The sequence below is a fragment of the Xenopus laevis genome, chromosome 8L, assembly GCF_017654675.1.
Source record: "Xenopus laevis strain J_2021 chromosome 8L, Xenopus_laevis_v10.1, whole genome shotgun sequence".
NCBI lineage: Eukaryota > Metazoa > Chordata > Amphibia > Anura > Pipidae > Xenopus > Xenopus laevis.
In genome coordinates, this window is record NC_054385.1 from 2,695,162 (window position 1) to 2,711,341 (window position 16,180).

At 43.6% G+C, this 16,180-nt stretch overlaps 1 protein-coding gene across 8 annotated transcripts in view; it reads left to right on the forward strand.

Moving 5' to 3' along the window:
* Positions 1-14,325, forward strand: part of ehmt1.L (euchromatic histone-lysine N-methyltransferase 1 L homeolog) — a 37,711-nt gene extending 23,386 nt beyond the window's left edge. For all 8 annotated transcript variants that reach the window (XM_018229445.2, XM_018229444.2, XM_018229446.2 and 5 more), the window contains exons 4-27: positions 808-979; positions 1,293-1,429; positions 1,511-1,693; positions 1,890-1,976; positions 2,152-2,272; positions 2,577-2,678; positions 3,131-3,276; positions 3,384-3,527; positions 3,855-4,084; positions 4,366-4,539; positions 5,493-5,575; positions 6,310-6,416; positions 6,908-7,030; positions 7,124-7,225; positions 7,363-7,467; positions 7,544-7,698; positions 8,293-8,448; positions 8,579-8,723; positions 8,830-8,907; positions 8,990-9,105; positions 9,195-9,281; positions 9,732-9,810; positions 11,697-11,872; positions 12,424-14,325. In XM_018229445.2, coding sequence (XP_018084934.1) covers positions 808-979; positions 1,293-1,429; positions 1,511-1,693; positions 1,890-1,976; positions 2,152-2,272; positions 2,577-2,678; positions 3,131-3,276; positions 3,384-3,527; positions 3,855-4,084; positions 4,366-4,539; positions 5,493-5,575; positions 6,310-6,416; positions 6,908-7,030; positions 7,124-7,225; positions 7,363-7,467; positions 7,544-7,698; positions 8,293-8,448; positions 8,579-8,723; positions 8,830-8,907; positions 8,990-9,105; positions 9,195-9,281; positions 9,732-9,810; positions 11,697-11,872; positions 12,424-12,607 — 3,192 coding nt within the window. In that variant the 3' untranslated portion in view covers positions 12,608-14,325. The remainder of the gene's footprint in view (positions 1-807; positions 980-1,292; positions 1,430-1,510; positions 1,694-1,889; positions 1,977-2,151; positions 2,273-2,576; positions 2,679-3,130; positions 3,277-3,383; positions 3,528-3,854; positions 4,085-4,365; positions 4,540-5,492; positions 5,576-6,309; positions 6,417-6,907; positions 7,031-7,123; positions 7,226-7,362; positions 7,468-7,543; positions 7,699-8,292; positions 8,449-8,578; positions 8,724-8,829; positions 8,908-8,989; positions 9,106-9,194; positions 9,282-9,731; positions 9,811-11,696; positions 11,873-12,423) is intronic.
* The last annotated feature ends 1,855 nt before the right edge of the window (positions 14,326-16,180 follow it).

Genomic DNA, 16,180 nt, shown 5'->3' on the forward strand with positions numbered 1-16,180 from the left:
CACATTAAGGGTGATAAATGGTTTGTAGTTGGCATATGATCAGTAACTCCCATGGCTGTGCTGTAAAACCCAATGACTGAGCTTTATCTTATTGGGTATTTTATCAAAATGGCAATTTTAGGAGCCATACAGAGTTTCCTTCCCAGGATTTCTGCTGTGTTAAATGAATCAATGGGTAAATTTTGAGTAAAGCTGAGACTGAAAAAGTGATATTGACTTCTGCTTACCGCTGCGACTGTATCTACTTCTTCCCAGCTCTAGGTTCTTAAACTGAACCCTCATCTTAAGGCAAAGTCAAAAAGCTGCTATCTCTGAATGACTTAGGGTAGCTTTGGCAATTTTTGGAGCAAAAAGTCTTGCAGAATTGTGGCAGTTTCCTATTGAACTGTGCAGCAGCTGCCTGACATTGAGCTGCAACGTCTTCAACTGCTTTGTCTTTGGGCAGAGAGAGAAACAACCTAAAGATTATACTCTGATGTGTAGTTATGCCACATCTCATATCATGTGCTGCTCGCAGTAGTAGTATTAAGTAGCTTGCTCCTCACCAAGCAAGGAGTTCTGGATGCGAGGAATATGTAACCTGAAGACTCAGGAAAGTTGAGTCTCCTCTAATTAGTAGCTCCTTTGGCAGTCAGAAGATTGGAGCAATATGGAACCTTCTGTGCCCACCAAATAGGATGGACGTTGAAATCTGAGTTTGGGCAAATTTAAGAGCGTAGCGGGGTGCAGTAGTATATTACAAAAGGGATATGATGATGGAGTAGGCAGAGATTTAGCTTGTCCTTATCTGTGTTATCTCCTTTAAAGCCTGTACATAAAGAGCCCAAAGAACCATCCGAACAGGACGAAACCAAGGAAGAGAGCGAGGCCAAAAATGGTTTAGACGATGACAAAGAGGAACCCCCGTCTCCCTCATCTGCCCCCCAACAGCTGCTACCTCAGGGTCAAAACTCTGTCACCTCTGCCAAGTCACTCTCAGGTAATGAGCCCTCTCTTATTGCCTTCCCCTAACGAACCTCCCCCCAGGCATGTAGCACCATGGACTGTTTCAGAGTCAAGATGTTATTGTTCTCATAGAGCGTTTTCTTCTCTGGGGATTCATCATTTGGTCCTTAACTGCTGACAAAAGGCCAATCTTAACTATTACCAGCAGCTATAAAATCCACTTCCCAAGTCCGCTGTAAAACAGCTTTGTAGAGCTTTAGGCTAGAATGACTAGAAGTAAGAGGATGCTGCCCAACAAAGGGGTGAAATGTAAAGGCCAAGTAGAACTGTTGGGTGATTTGTTACAGCTGCACTGGTGTGTCGGAAGAAGAAACGGCGGATGGGCATGTACAGCCTCGTACCCAAGAAGAAGACCAAAATGCTCAAGCAAAGAAGTGTGTTGGAGATGTTCCGAAACATCACCTATGCCTCTTCCAGTCCCAAGGTGGGCACATGCCACATTATTCTCTCCACGGTCCAATGTCGGTGGAATCTTCGCTAATATTTTCTTTGTTGTTTGATGCAGAGTGAGAAGGAATCCGATGTTCCCCATGTAAATGGCGAAAGCATGGAGATGGATTCCGAAGATGAGGACTCCGAAGACATGGAGGAAGAGGACTACCACAGTTCAGAGACTCCTGTTTCGGAAAGCCAGGAAGAGCCCTGCGCTCCTAAAGAGACCATGTCAGAAGCAGACAGCTCCAAGAAGGTACAGAAGTTTCTGTAGTCTCATTTGACCTTGGTTCTTCAGGGCAACTGAGGGAGGTAGAGACAATATTTGTTATTTATCTCCCCCTCTTAGTTCCCACTCTTTATTTCTGCTTGGGAAACTTAGGGTGTAAGGTAGAGTTATTAAACATACAATACCTTTGATATTAATAACACCCTTGTCTGTGATCATGCAGGTCGATGAGGTTGATTCTGAAGGAGATGAAGATGTGGAGTCTGCGGATTCTGTGGAGGAGGAAGATGATGGAGAGGACTCTGATTTAGTGAGTAATCTCATATTCCACTTTGAACCATTGCTGCAGGACCATCTTCAGGGTCGGAGGCCACCATATTTAGAATTGGATACTGTCACACTAAAAGGCCAGTGTAAAGGAGTTTTGGCTGTTTGACAGTTGTCCTATAAAACTGTTCTTAAAACATACCAAACTTTCATTCCAGAGCTCAGAGTCGAGTTTAAGGAAGAAGCAAGAAAAGAAGACGAGCCTGCCCAAAAGCTTGTGGATGAAAGTTTCTAGGAGACGGAAGAGGAAGAACAAGGAAAATCCCAACCCGCTTCATGGTAATGGCTCCGTCACTGCTGCTAGAGGTTAACCCTAACTTTATGCAAATGTTTAGAGGTCCTTTACCGTAGGCCTACCTTCACTTTAAGTTTACTGCTATCTAAAGGCAATGTAAATAGGCAAAAATATAATTTTTCTCACTCCCCTAACTGCTGTGAGTAAAATACCCAGTTTCAGCCTTGCACAGTACTCCCTTGTTCTCTTGATGTCTAGCATTTCTTTTCTTTCTTCTCTGTAAAGGGGAAGTAAAGAGTTTGGGAAATTTGGGGCTCGACTTAATCATTTGCCATTATCTCTTTGCAGCTTCATTGGGAGAGAATCGGGAAGCCAACACGGAATACACGGAAGTGTCACTAGACTACTTGGACCTGCACGTTAAAGAGATGATATCTCCGCAGTCTAACGGTGAGAGCTGCCAAAGAGGACCTCTTGACTTCCATAGGAATCATTTATATCTTAAAAATTTCCTGATGAGTCTAAATATCTGTTCATTGAAGAAGAGTCTGCCAGTCCCCCAAAGTGCCTCCATTATTAGTTGCATGATCTTTCTCTCCCTCTTGTGCCGTTCTATTGCCTACAGGGCTTCACCGCGTTCAGCACAGAGCCCCCTGGTGGCCAATTTCCATGTCAGCAATTTATCCCTGTAATTGGCTGGGGATCCGTTTTCATTTTGTCACGAAGCAGATCTGTTTGTGTTGGAGCGTTTAAAGTGCAGTTAGAATTCTAAACAGCTAACGTGCATTGATTACTTATTGTCAGGATTATATGTAATGGTCATTGAAAACAGTATTTGCCTTTAAATGCAGACATTGCAGATTTGGTTAATAATGGAAAATAACGTGCAGCTGTTTTTCCAGATCTCTCTAATGGCTCGGAAGCCATGGAAATGGACAGCCTTCAGGGGATCCCCCTCTGCAGCTGCCGGATGGAAACCCCCAAAGAAGAGGAGGTGTCTTCAGAGGCTGGAGACCATTGCATGGCCACTGAGAGCACTAGCCAAGAGGTGATGGAGGGGGTGAAATCCCATCTGAAATGGTTTCTAACCAACAGATACCTCCAACGAGGTCTAAACATCATTCTAGTTAGTAACCATCTCCCTCCTTTCCACAGCTGGGTCGGTGCGGGAACATGGTGGCAAAGTATGAGTTAATGAGGCCGTCTAACAAGGTGCGGCATCTGGTGCTGTGCGAGGATCACCGGGGCAAGATGGTCAAACACCAGTGTTGTCCTGGCTGCGGTTACTTCTGCACAGCAGTAAGTCACTTAGACGTGAATGGAATAAACTATAGGCTTCTTTCAACTTACACCCCACCCTGCCTCCGACCCGCATAGGGGTACAGGTATCAGAACCGATCCCTGCAACTGTTCTGTAAAAGGAAACCTGTTGGCACAGAGATAACCTGCAAAATGTAGTTCTCTTACTTCTCATTGCACAGCTTTTGGGGTTCTGTTTCTGACACCGTCGCTCTCACACAGGAAGAATGCCTTTATTTACACCAATCTTGAGGTCTTTTTTTCCACAAGTATAGCCATATATAATCATAGACCACTAGATATGACTTGTTCTTGTTGCCCGCTCAGGGGACCTTCATGGAATGCCAGCCGGACAGCACAATCTCCCACAGATTCCACAAGGACTGCGCCACTCGGGTCAACAACTCCAGCTACTGCCCACACTGCGGGGAGGAGGCCTCCAAAGCAAAGGAAGTGACCATCGCAAAGGCAGACACCACCTCCACCGTGTCCTCTGTGACCTACGAGCAGGAGAAAGGCAGCACGATGGACGGCCAAGCAGACACTACAACGGACAGGTGACTGTTCCTCCCTATGTATCACTGCCTTATAAATCCAATTCCAGTCCAACAGAACCCCAGTGTTGGCTTAATAAGGATATAAAGGAACGTAATTCATAGACCCATATGTTGTGTTTGGCTAGTGGGTAGTTAAGCTTGCAGTCAATTCTCAACCCTGGTTCTTCTGACTGCTCAGTCTATGAGCCATGCATGGAGAGAAGTGCACTTGTATGGTACAAGATATCTCCAAAAGCCAAGGCTCTGATGCCAATCTGACTACAAGCATTGTTTTTCCACAGTGAGGTTACCACCCAAAAGACATTGGAGGAGAGTAAACCAGAAGCACCCTCTTCCCTCCCTGGAGGAACGCCTGAGCCCATCGAGACCCCCAGTATGGGGAAACCTCCCGCTCTCTCTCAGGGGCCTGTCAAGGAGACATTGGAAAGCGCTCTACTTGCTTTGGACGCAGAAAAGTAAGTTTAGGGGGGGGGGCGATCCCCTTTAAATATGCAACATACATCATACTGACACCTTAATTCACTTATTCAAAGCCTGATCAAAAGGCACATCGCTTTTAAGAGGTTGGTTCTCATGTGTCAGCAACTCCACTTCCGTTTCTCACTGTGATTGCAGATCCCATCGGTGTCCATAAATGTCACCTGCATAATGTCTATGGACAATACTACTGTCACACATTCATGATTTAAACACAAAAGTTCGAATTTAGAAGCATGGTTGTGTCATATGTAAGAGTGGCATGATAAAATGATCTGTTTATATCATTGATTCTGGTTAACTTTGAGTATTATAAGGGATAATGTACCCCCTACTGTAAATGATAAGGATATTAGAAGTCACTGAGGGGTTGTTCTGTGACCATATAAAGACACAAGGCTGCAGGCTGAGTTATACAGGGAACTCTGAGTATCACTCATGTATTATAAGGGATAATGTACCCCCTACTGTAAATTATAAGGATATTAGAAGTCACTGAGGGGTTGTTCTGTGACCATATAAAGACACAAGGCTGCAGGCTGAGTTATACAGGGAACTCTGAGTATCACTCATGTATTATAAGGGATAATGTACCCCCTACTGTAAATGATAAGGATATTAGAAGTCACTGAGGGGTTGTTCTGTGACCATATAAAGGCACAAGGCTGCAGGCTGAGTTATACAGGGAACTCTGAGTATCACTCATGTATTATAAGGGATAATGTACCCCTACTGTAAATGATAAGGATATTAGAAGTCACTGAGGGGTTGTTCTGTGACCATATAAAGGCACAAGGCTGCAGGCTGAGTTATACAGGGAACTCTGAGTATCACTCATGTATTATAAGGGATAATGTTCCCCCTACTGTAAATTATAAGGATTACTGTCATGCATATATTTGCTGAAGCCATAACTATGTTTGTCCTACAGGCCAAAGAAACTGCGTTTTCATCCAAAGCAGCTGTATTTTTCTGCTAGGCAAGGAGAGTTGCAGAAAGTTCTGATGATGCTGGGTAAGCCTTTGTTTATAAGTGTGTATATTACAGGAGGTGACATGAATCTGTGGATTGGTTGGCATTCAGACACATAGCGTACAAGTTCCTGGGCACTATACTTGCCAGTTCAGCTATTCAGATGTTTTCTGATCAGTTTCCACTGGGTAAACTCTAATAGTCGTTAAACTACTGACGTGTGTCTCCTGTTAGTCCTGTAACCACCCAGGGAAATGCTGACGGCAGCAGAATTTGCTTTCTGAAGCTGCAGCGCAAATGAAAGGGAATTGGGGGGAAAGCAGCTGTATAGTTTTATTCCTGACACTGGCAAGAGCTGACCAGACATTATTCCCAAGGAAATAATCTCGGAAACGCTGAAATTTAACGAAACCATTTTCTCTCTGGCGTTCAGAACTGCCAGAGTCTGTCTGAGCGGCATTTAGAACCCCAGTAAAACCATATGGGTTCTTCTATTTACAAAAACAGTTCTCCTAATCATGGACCACAACATGTGTACTCAATGCAATGCAAGAATGCAGTGTAATCTTCCAGTGAAATTAAATGTTTTGTAGTTTCCAGAGGCTATGACATAATGCGTTGGTTTCCTGGTGACACTGTTATCTGCGGCTTACTAGTGACGCTACAATGCCAGTGATGCTACAATGCTTTCCATCCTGCCAATCTGAGCCAGGAAGCCCCATGTATATAAAAGCCTGAAATGGGTTTTATAATGAGACTATTTGTTTCCCTTTCAGTGGATGGTATCGACCCCAACTACAAAATGGAGCAGCACAGTCGGAGAACGCCACTTCATGCAGCAGCAGAGATGGGCTACATGGACATCTGCCACATGCTTATACAGGTAAGGGGCTTTATTTAGGAGATCATGTTAATAGAAGCTGAGATGCTCATCTTAACAAAAATAAAATTGGATGTTTGCAGGTGGAGGGGCAAGAGAGTCTGTGACTCAAGTAGTGGGAGGGACTAGAAAGCTATAATTGCAGATTACAGGGGGTGGGAGCAAGGAGTCTGTAACTCAAGCACTTGGCTAGGCCAGAACATTAATAGCTAACAATGGGTCCAGGAGTCTGTGACTCAAGCAGTGGGAGGTACTAGAAAGCTCTGATGGCAGCTTACGAAGGGCATGGGAAGTAGTCTGTAACTCAAACGCTTGGCTCGACCATAACACTAATAGGTAACAGGGGGGCAGGTAGTCTGTAATTTAAGTGATGGGTGGAACTAGAACACTGAAGGCAGATTTCATGGGAAGAGCAGGTTATCCAAAGACTTATATTATGGGAAAGGTAATGTTACATCACTCAATTAAGAAAATGATCTCTTTCCTGCGTTTAGGCTGGGGCCAACCTAGACAGCTGCTCGGAGGATCAACGGACCCCCCTGATGGAGGCATCCGAAAATAATCATCTAGATACTGTGAAATACCTTGTGAAGGCAGGAGCCCTACTTGACCCTAAGGTAGATCTAGACTCAGAATTTATCATCTTTCTTTTGAGCTTTTCTCTGATTATTGTTACCTCCCCGCTTCCATTGTGCCTCTTATTTCCCCAGGATTCTGATGGCTCCACTTGTCTGCATCTGGCGGCCAAGAAGGGTCATTACGAGGTGGTGAAATATCTCCTCTCCTCCGAGAGAACAGATGTCAACTGTCAGGTGAGTCTTTAAAGGGAACCCGCCAGTTATTCTGATATCTGTCATGGTGAGTGAGAGGAGGAGGGTTGGCCAGTGAATCTGTCCCTGACCCTATTTGCCGGCTTTTCTCATTAACCTGTCTTGTGTTTCTCTCTAAGGATGATGGAGGCTGGACCCCAATGATATGGGCTACGGAGTACAAGCATGTGGAAATCGTGAAACTGTTACATTCCGCCCGTGCGGACGTCAATATCCGTGATAATGTAAGTTATATATATATAAATATATGTTTGTGTATATAATATGTATTTTATTTAACATTCCTCCTGCCTGTTACAGGAGGAGAACATCTGCCTGCACTGGGCTGCCTTTGCCGGCTCCGTTGAGATTGCGCAAATCCTCTTGGCTTCCAAATGTGACCTCCGAGCTATGAATATCCACGGGGACTCCCCACTCCATATTGCCGCCCGTGAGAACCGCCATGAATGCGTCATGTGAGTGCCGGGCACCTTTTATTGCTTTGCTATAATTGGCACAGGCTGATGTAAACAGGGAGAACCGCGTATTGAGTTTATTTGTATCAGCGGGGGGCAGCCATGTTGGTTCAGACATGGTGCCCTCATCCTTAGGCTGCAGCTCCCAGTTTTTGTTCAGATTTTTGAAGCCATTTGAGTGGGTACATAGAAAGCCATCGAATCCTTAATTGGTCAGCCCCTTGAAATAAATGGCTGTTTGTCTCATGCACCCAATTAGGCTGGAAGCTTGTCTGGACAAGGTCTCTTCTCCAGGTTGGCTTATTGCCTTCTGCTTACTGTCGGTGCATTGTGTGCCTGTGATGTAGAACATTGTATATCCTGCGGTTGGATAAATAAATGTATACACCAATAACAAGGGTACGCTCTGTTAGGCAGGCTTGTTATACAGGGCTCCCGCTCTGCCCTGGTCCAATTAGACTCTGTGCTCTAATGCCTCCAGTTGCTCTTCTCCTTTAAGGAAGTTTCCCTTCTACAAATTGTTCTCTGTGACTCATTAACCTTGTGCCGAGAATTATCCCAACACTTTTTTTTTCTCTCTCCTCCTCCATTCAGGCTCTTTCTCTCTCATGGCTCGGAAGTGGGATTGAAGAACAAAGAGGGAGAGACCCCACTGGAGTGCTCGGCTCCGAACTCCGACGTTTGGGCAGCTCTTGACAAGTGCCAGACCTTGCAGGAGAAACCCACACTGCAGGAGGTGGTGGTGGACAGGTAAGGCGGCAGTCGGAGGTTGGAACGCTTGCTTCAGCACAAGATTGTCATTCGCTCCCACTATGGAAAATACAGCACATACAGTGGTGGAAATAGTTGTCGTAGTAGGCTTGTTTCTTTTTTAAAACAGGGATATATCCCGTGGGTATGAAAATATCCCCATCCCTTGCGTCAACGCTGAAGACTCTGAGCTGTGTCCCACCAACTATAAATACGTCTCTCAGAACTGTGTAACTTCACCCCTGAACATAGACAGAAACATTACCCATCTGCAGGTGAGAGGGGCTTATTGCTGTGCCGGAAGGGGGACCCTGTTTGTGTCTCCAATACAGCAAGTCGTTAATGGTGTTACCACACTGACCAGTTCTCTTGCACTTTCAGTACTGTGTGTGCATCGATGACTGTTCCTCTAGCAACTGTATGTGTGGGCAGCTGAGCATGAGATGCTGGTATGACAAGGTAAGTGCTTTTCTTGTCCTGGAGGGGAGCCATATTGCCTCATAAATAAAGTTCCAATTTTTGCAACTCTTATTTCCTTCAGAGCGGACGCTTGTTACCGGAGTTCAATATGGTGGAGCCCCCGCTGATCTTTGAATGTAACCACGCCTGCTCCTGCTGGCGAAACTGTCGCAATCGTGTGGTTCAAAATGGCTTGAAGTGAGTGCTGCGACCTTGCCTTAATGAAATCATTTCTTTTGTTGTGCAACCATTTGTAGAGATAACCCTAATTTGTTTTATGTTCCCAGGATAAGATTGCAACTGTTCCGCACCAAAAACAAGGGCTGGGGTGTGCGATCCCTGCAAGACATTCCCCAGGGAACATTTGTATGCGAGTAAGTGCTTCCAATGAATCTGCATTCTGATTGGGCCCCTTATTTTATCTGAAAAAGATAATAAGCCTGTTTCCTGTGCAGTTTCAAGTTCTGTCCCAATATCTAATCAGAATGTGCCACTTCCTATGTCGACATGCCTGTCCGTCTGTAACCCGGCGTCACATAAATTCCCTTTCTGCAGAAATACTCCTTTTTTTCATCCACAAGGTGGGGCCATTGGAATATTAAAGAGATTTTCTTTGCTGATCATATCTGAAATGTATCAGCTCAGAAGTCTCAGCTTCAGAAAGAGAGGAGACTAAATCTCAGGTCTCAGGTTTGACCTCCAAACTCACGAGCTCCCAGCATTCCCATTTACCCCGGCTAAGAATTCTGGGAGAGACCTAGAATTATGCTTGGATCCCTAAATTGCACCAGAGTCCTTAATGTTCATCTGGATTTCCTTTCCAGGTATGTGGGGGAGCTGATTTCAGATGTAGAGGCTGATGTTCGAGAAGATGACACCTATCTTTTTGATCTTGATAACAAGGTAAGTGGTGGGTTTGCACTTGGGGTATTGAAGAGAATTCCATGTAGATAAATTAGATGTGTCTAAAGTACTTTAACCATGAATAGTGGTTCTGTTTCTTTAAAAAGGATGGATACTTTACAATTTGCCAAAAACATGAAGGAAGTACAACTCCATCTCACTTCCTCATACACCAAGCATTGGCCAACATGGTGCATTGGAACATTTTCAAGCATGTTCAATCATCTGTGATCCGACAGGATGGCATTTTGATCTGTGGATAGGGCCATCTAGCCTGGTATAAAGATCTCTATGCTCTTGGCTGTATGGTTGAAATCTGCAAAACTGCCTGACCAAATTATAGCATCTATGGCCAACTTGTGTCTGTTGTAAAATAAATTAGTCACAGAGAAAGGGTGCCAATAAAAAGACAATGCTCAGGTAAAGGAAATCTAGAGTGCACAAAATCCCATTCAAAGCCACCAAGTATTCTTGTTGAGAAGCCTGTTGGGTTAGTAGCATAGCATATGACCTTTGTCCAACAGATGCCAAGTCAAGCGTAAGCAGCAAGGATTGGTGTAAAGGGCACAGATCAGGAGCTGGTTCTGAAAACATTTCTTAAGGTTACAAATATTCCTTGTAGCTGGCTTAAGGGGGAGGTTTTGGAAGTAGAAGACAGCTGTTGCCACCTTGACCTTGGCCATGGCTAGATTTGGTGATGCCTCCCAAACGGCATGCTTGAAACAAGGAGAAGAAATGAACGCTCCATTAACGAACCTGTAGCATATTGAGGCAAGAAGGAAGCCACTTTGCATCCTAATTGGAGCAGGATGAGTCAGATGATAAAAGATGGGCAACATGTTGAGGCGTTACGGGCAAGTCCCAAGTCCTACTGTGAAGTTTCTTAATGGTCATATCATAGGTATGTTTCTAGGTATTTTGGGAATCTTGCCACTAGCAAAATATATTCCAATCGTTTTAAAGGGACCAGTTTTTATTTATAATATGTGACTTCCAAAAAAAGTAGCTTTTTATCTCAAGCGCTTGGTGGCCAGTTTAGAGAGATTGGATTTATTGCAGCGAGGAAGCGAGCAGAACGTCAACCGTGTTATTCCTGGTAGAAGCCGTTCCGTGAGCTGAATATCAGAGAAAGAGGAGCGCTCAGTGAAGCGAGCAAAGCACTCAGATTGGGCAAGGAGAGAGAATGTGTTTGCCTGATAGAGCACAGGGGTTGGCAGTCGATGGCGCTTTAACGTGCACTCTTCACCGACCTCCTTAATTGTGCAGCCTTGGCATTGGCCATCCATTAAGCATCATTATGACTGTCCCCAGAAGGTACAGCCGTCTCCTTTAATGCATCTTTCCGCTCGGGGCCCTGCTGAGCCTGGGTAATTAACGTTGCCTTGCACGGTTCTCTCTGCTGAAAGAAGGTTCCTTGCAAGGTTTTGTCCCCTTCCCTTAGATATAGGGGGCTGTTTCCAGAGGCAGTTCTTGTTCTTGTTGTTTAGAATTAGCCCAAAATGTGTGCTTTACATTTGCTTCATATTATGCCACCAATAATTGGGTTATGATGTTAAAACAATAAGACTTAAGCTACGTCAAGTCGAAATGTTGGGACTCCTTTCTGTTTCAGCCCCCCCGCACGTTTTGCATTGGGGGGGCCAGGTGAAGCATGCTCTGAGCGACGGTGTTCTGGGATAGCGAGCCGCTCTTTCCTGCCCCAGTTATTCAGCATCATTCGATGTCTGTTTTTGAAGCTTTGGAAATTTCAGTGTAAATTCCCTGTCTCCCCATGTCGCTTAGGGTTGAATAATTAACCAGTGGCCCAGACTGAGGCTGCATAATTGTGCTTTAATATCACCCACCATCAACATAACATCTCTTTTCTGTTCTCTTTTCCTTCATAGGACAGAGATATTTACTGCATTGACGCCCGTTTCTACGGCAACATCAGCCGATTTATCAACCATCTCTGTGAGCCGAACCTGCTTCCGGTGCGAGTTTTCATGTCCCACCAGGACTTGCGTTTTCCCCGGATAGGCTTTTTCAGCAGTCGGCACATCAGCGCCGGAGAAGAGATTGGGTGAGAATATTATATACCTTTACAGGGACCCTCCTTTTCTCCTCTCTTCTCCCCTATTGCCCAACTTTACTGGAGTCGAACCTTTTCTCCTTCAGGAGTCAAGTCATTGTGTTCATGAGCCTCCTAGGAACTTACTTTTAGGGATGCGCCAAATCTGGGATTTGGTTTGGCATTTGGCCAAGATTCATCCTTTTTTAGCAGGATTCGGACTTGGGCGAGCCAAGCCGAACCCAATCAATTGCTTGAAATTTGTCGTCGTATGAACAAGGAAATTGCAGGGCGCTACTCAGTCTGTTCTGTCTGATCCCTTCATACCCAAATTTGTATATGTTTAGTTTGGGTTTCATCTGAATCCTTAAATAGTGGATTTGGTGTTGCCCTTCTTAGTTTCTGCTAGATTTGTGACGACCCCCTAAGCTCAGCTTTTCTGCAGCGGCCTAGAGCACACTGAGCATGTGCAGTGCCACTGACTCTCAAGAGATGGCCTAACGCAACTGGAGGAATAGCATCATGTGATAACGGTGTACTGTTCACTGCTTGTCTGTTTCCAGGTTTGATTATGGCGACCGATTCTGGGATGTTAAGGGCAAACTCTTCAGCTGCCAGTGCGGTTCCCCCAAGTGCAAGCACCCACTTTCCCAGTGCCAGTCTTTCACCCCCACAGAAAGTCAGCCGGAGAGTGACTTACCTGACACTAGCTCAACCACCCCACCAAGTCCTTTGCAGCCACAGTGACGTACAGAGACCCTTTATTGAAAATCTGTAAGCATTGAGGGAGCGTCGGACTTGGGCTCAGACATATTTTCACCACCCCTCTACTTGCTTCATGGTTTCTAAGTCTTTTGGAGAAACGGCAGGTAAGAGAGGAGACTTTCTAATGAACTTCTGTCCTGATTCACCCATTCCCTGCCGGAGAGAACTGCAAAGAAGCGCTCAGCAGCTGGAGCAAATCAAAGGCCAGTGCTCTGGCTGCGAAGAGGTTATCAAGTAAAAGTATTTTCGCCCCCGAGGGGGAAGAATTGTATTAGTCCCCTCTCTCTTGTCACTCACACTTGCACACACTCGAGCAAATTAAATGTAATGTGTTTATTCTTCTTATTCGGCACGCCGGCAGCCTTGGGCAAGGCGGAGAGATTGGACGGGGGAAAGAAAAGATCTATTGACATTTCTACCCAACATGAAAGAATCCGCTGAAGGGGAAGAAGCCGAATGCAGAATGACCGCTCTCCGCAGATAATGCAAGGTCTTACAACACGTACATCGGTTTTCACTGGAAAGGGGGATTTAGTTTTTGTATTATTCCTTTGGTTACAAATGTCCGAGGACAAAACGGTAACACCGAACATCGTTTTTTTTTTATTTGATTTTGCAATTATCCAAAAATCTCAGGACTGAAAATAGTTACGGCCGACGCGTTTTGGTGGCATCTGAAAGGAACAAACTCGGTATTCCCGAGTAGGAACGCGTCATTTATCATCAACTGTGCCCTCCTGCCTCCAGTCGGTGGGCTGGGGTTGTTTCGTTAGTCTGTAGGGAAGGGAGGCAACTATTTGGGAAGGGGCGGTAAAGCATGCTCATTCGAGGCAAAAGTTGAAGCTCCGTTGGACTGATGAAGACCCCCGATGAGTTGAGCATGGGCCTATATGCCGTCAAAAGTACGGCACCCCAGAAATGAGCAACCCTTGCCTGCTCCATTCCTGGCTCTTGAAATTTATTTTGAAAATCCAGTTACAGTTGGTCCATTTTATCTGGAGACATTTAACGTCAACAATTTGTGGACAATGCGATAGTCTCTTAGCTTTAAGGTCTGCTAGTTAGCTTCAACATGTTTGATCCAAATAGGTACCATAAGCATCCCCAAGGCTGATTGGTTGCTGCCACAACCATAAACAATTTCTTCATTTTTACGTTTGCTGCTTCTGATCCCCCCCCAGAAGATGGTTATTGGCAAGCTCTGTAGAAGACCGTTATCTCCCTGTCTTTGAGGCTCTGTGCCCAACGCTCAAGTCGTAGTTTGAGGCTCCTCAAGAGTTGCCGTGTGGGTCTAGTGACATTTTAGAGGTGGAATTTGAGGGGGGAATAAAAAAAAAAAATCAGTTCCAGTACACATTTTTTTCACGGCGGAAAAACACATTACCTTGTATTTTCAATTCTAAATAAAGAAAAAAAAAATTAAAAAAAAAAAAAAATTAAAAATAAAAATATTCCTACGTAATCTTTTTACTGAAAAAATAAAACCCATTTTGGAGTAAAAAGGTGCTGACAATGCTTATGATTTTTATGCTGAACAGATCTAATGTTATCAATTGTACCATAAACTGATTTTAGGATAAAGTACCAGAAGAAACGTTTTTTTTTTTAAATGGTTAGTATTATCGTAGTGTGAATAAAAATTCTTTTGTATTTTGGGTTTTTTTTTTTTCCGTTACCTGAAATAAAACAACTGACTGCAATTTTTTTTATTGGACTTATTCTGTGGGGGTTTTTTATGTTCTCTAAAATGTTTAAAAAAAAAAAAATTGTTTGTGAAGCAACATGAATTTTTAGAGCTATTTCATTTCAGATTTTGGCATTTTTTTTCTTCTGCGTGGTTTTCCTTCTTTCCCAAAAAAAAACCTCAATAAATAAAATAAAAATTGTTAAAAGAAAACGAAAAAATTCCAGCGTGAAATGATCTTCACTTTCAACGTATTGACTCTAAACTAGAGCCTTAATAGATCCGTCCAAGTGATCATTTTTGGATTTGGCTAAAAACTGGATTTCACAAAATATCTGAGCGAATACCAAATGGAATTCTAATTTGCCTATTGAAATTTGAGATAAAAAGCCAAGGCATTTTCAACTTTTTTTTTTTTGCGTAGTTTTAAAAATGGTTAAAATTATCTTTAAATATTTTTACTTCTCCAGATTCCTTTCTAAACTAAGTTTTGTGTTTTGCTAATTAATGAATCCCCCCCCAAAGAATATTTGGGGAAATCTTAAACCAAATCCTGATTTGTATATTAAAATATCAGATTTAAAAAAACGTAGACAATGTTTTTGTACTGCGTTTTTTTTTTTTTTTTTAAATAAACATTCGGTTTAACAAAACACAAAAAATTTCCCTTCTGCAGATTTTCTTTGTAAATTTATAGAGCCAGAATCCGATGTATTTTTGGATCTTGCTGAATACCGTATTATCCACAAAATATTTGGGCAAATACCACACCAAATCATAATTTTCATAGTGACATTTGAGATGAACAAATTTGCAACTGTCAACAAAAATTTGTCAGATTCAGTTGATTACATTTTTAACGTCCTGTAAACTAAATCCGGACCCCAAAGATTGGTTGCATCCCAGCCAATGACTCTGCAGTGAAATTCTAAAGGGAATCTTGGGGTTTTAAAAAAGAATGTTTACAAGGTTAAAATAACGCTTTAAATGATATCAACTGTCAATTCCATTAGAGTTAGGAGACCCTTTACGAAACCCAAATCCTATAACTCGAACACATTCTCCTGAGCATTTAAAAAAAAAAAATTAAACAAATGATTTCACCTAGCAATACTTTTTTTTTTTGGAGAAGGTAAATGTAAGCTCATTGGCTGTGCAAAATTGATCCAATTAATAGAATTTTGCCAACTGGCGGCCAAGATTTCCTACCAGCATTGGGCTGAATCACAAGAACAAATGTAGGGAAGACGCTTCATCACTGCTCTGTATAGGGGATGTTTTTGTAGGCACTGCATTTTTTGGGAGCAGAGGTTCCCAAAGTGTGGCTGGATCTCCCAATTTTGAGGTGGTAAAGCCTGAAGCCCAGTTATGGTGAGATTTAGATGAGGTACCCTGGGTACCCTTTTTTTTAGTAGTGTTACTGTTAACCAGTGTTTCTATATACTGTATCTGGAACCTTGTTGTGAGCTAAGGGGGCCCAGTCTGAAGGCCAGTTAGGGGGAGATTTGGGGTGTGTGCTTATTTGTACCCTGGGTACCCCTGGAACTATAGCAGGGTGACACCCCAATGTTTCTATATATCTGTAACCTTGTTATGAGCTAAGGGGGCCCAGTCTGAAGGTCAGTTATGAGGAGATTTGGGGTGAGTGATTATTTGTACCCTGGGTACCCCTGGAACTATAGCAGAGTGACTGTTACCCCAATGTTTCTATATATCTGTAACCTTGTTATGAGCTAAGGGGGCCCAGTCTGAAGGTCAGTTAGGGGGAGATTTGGGGTGAGTGCTTATTTGTGCCCTGGGTACCCCTGGAACTATAGCAGGTTGACTGTTACCCCAATGTTTCTATATATCTGTAACCTTGTTATGAGCTA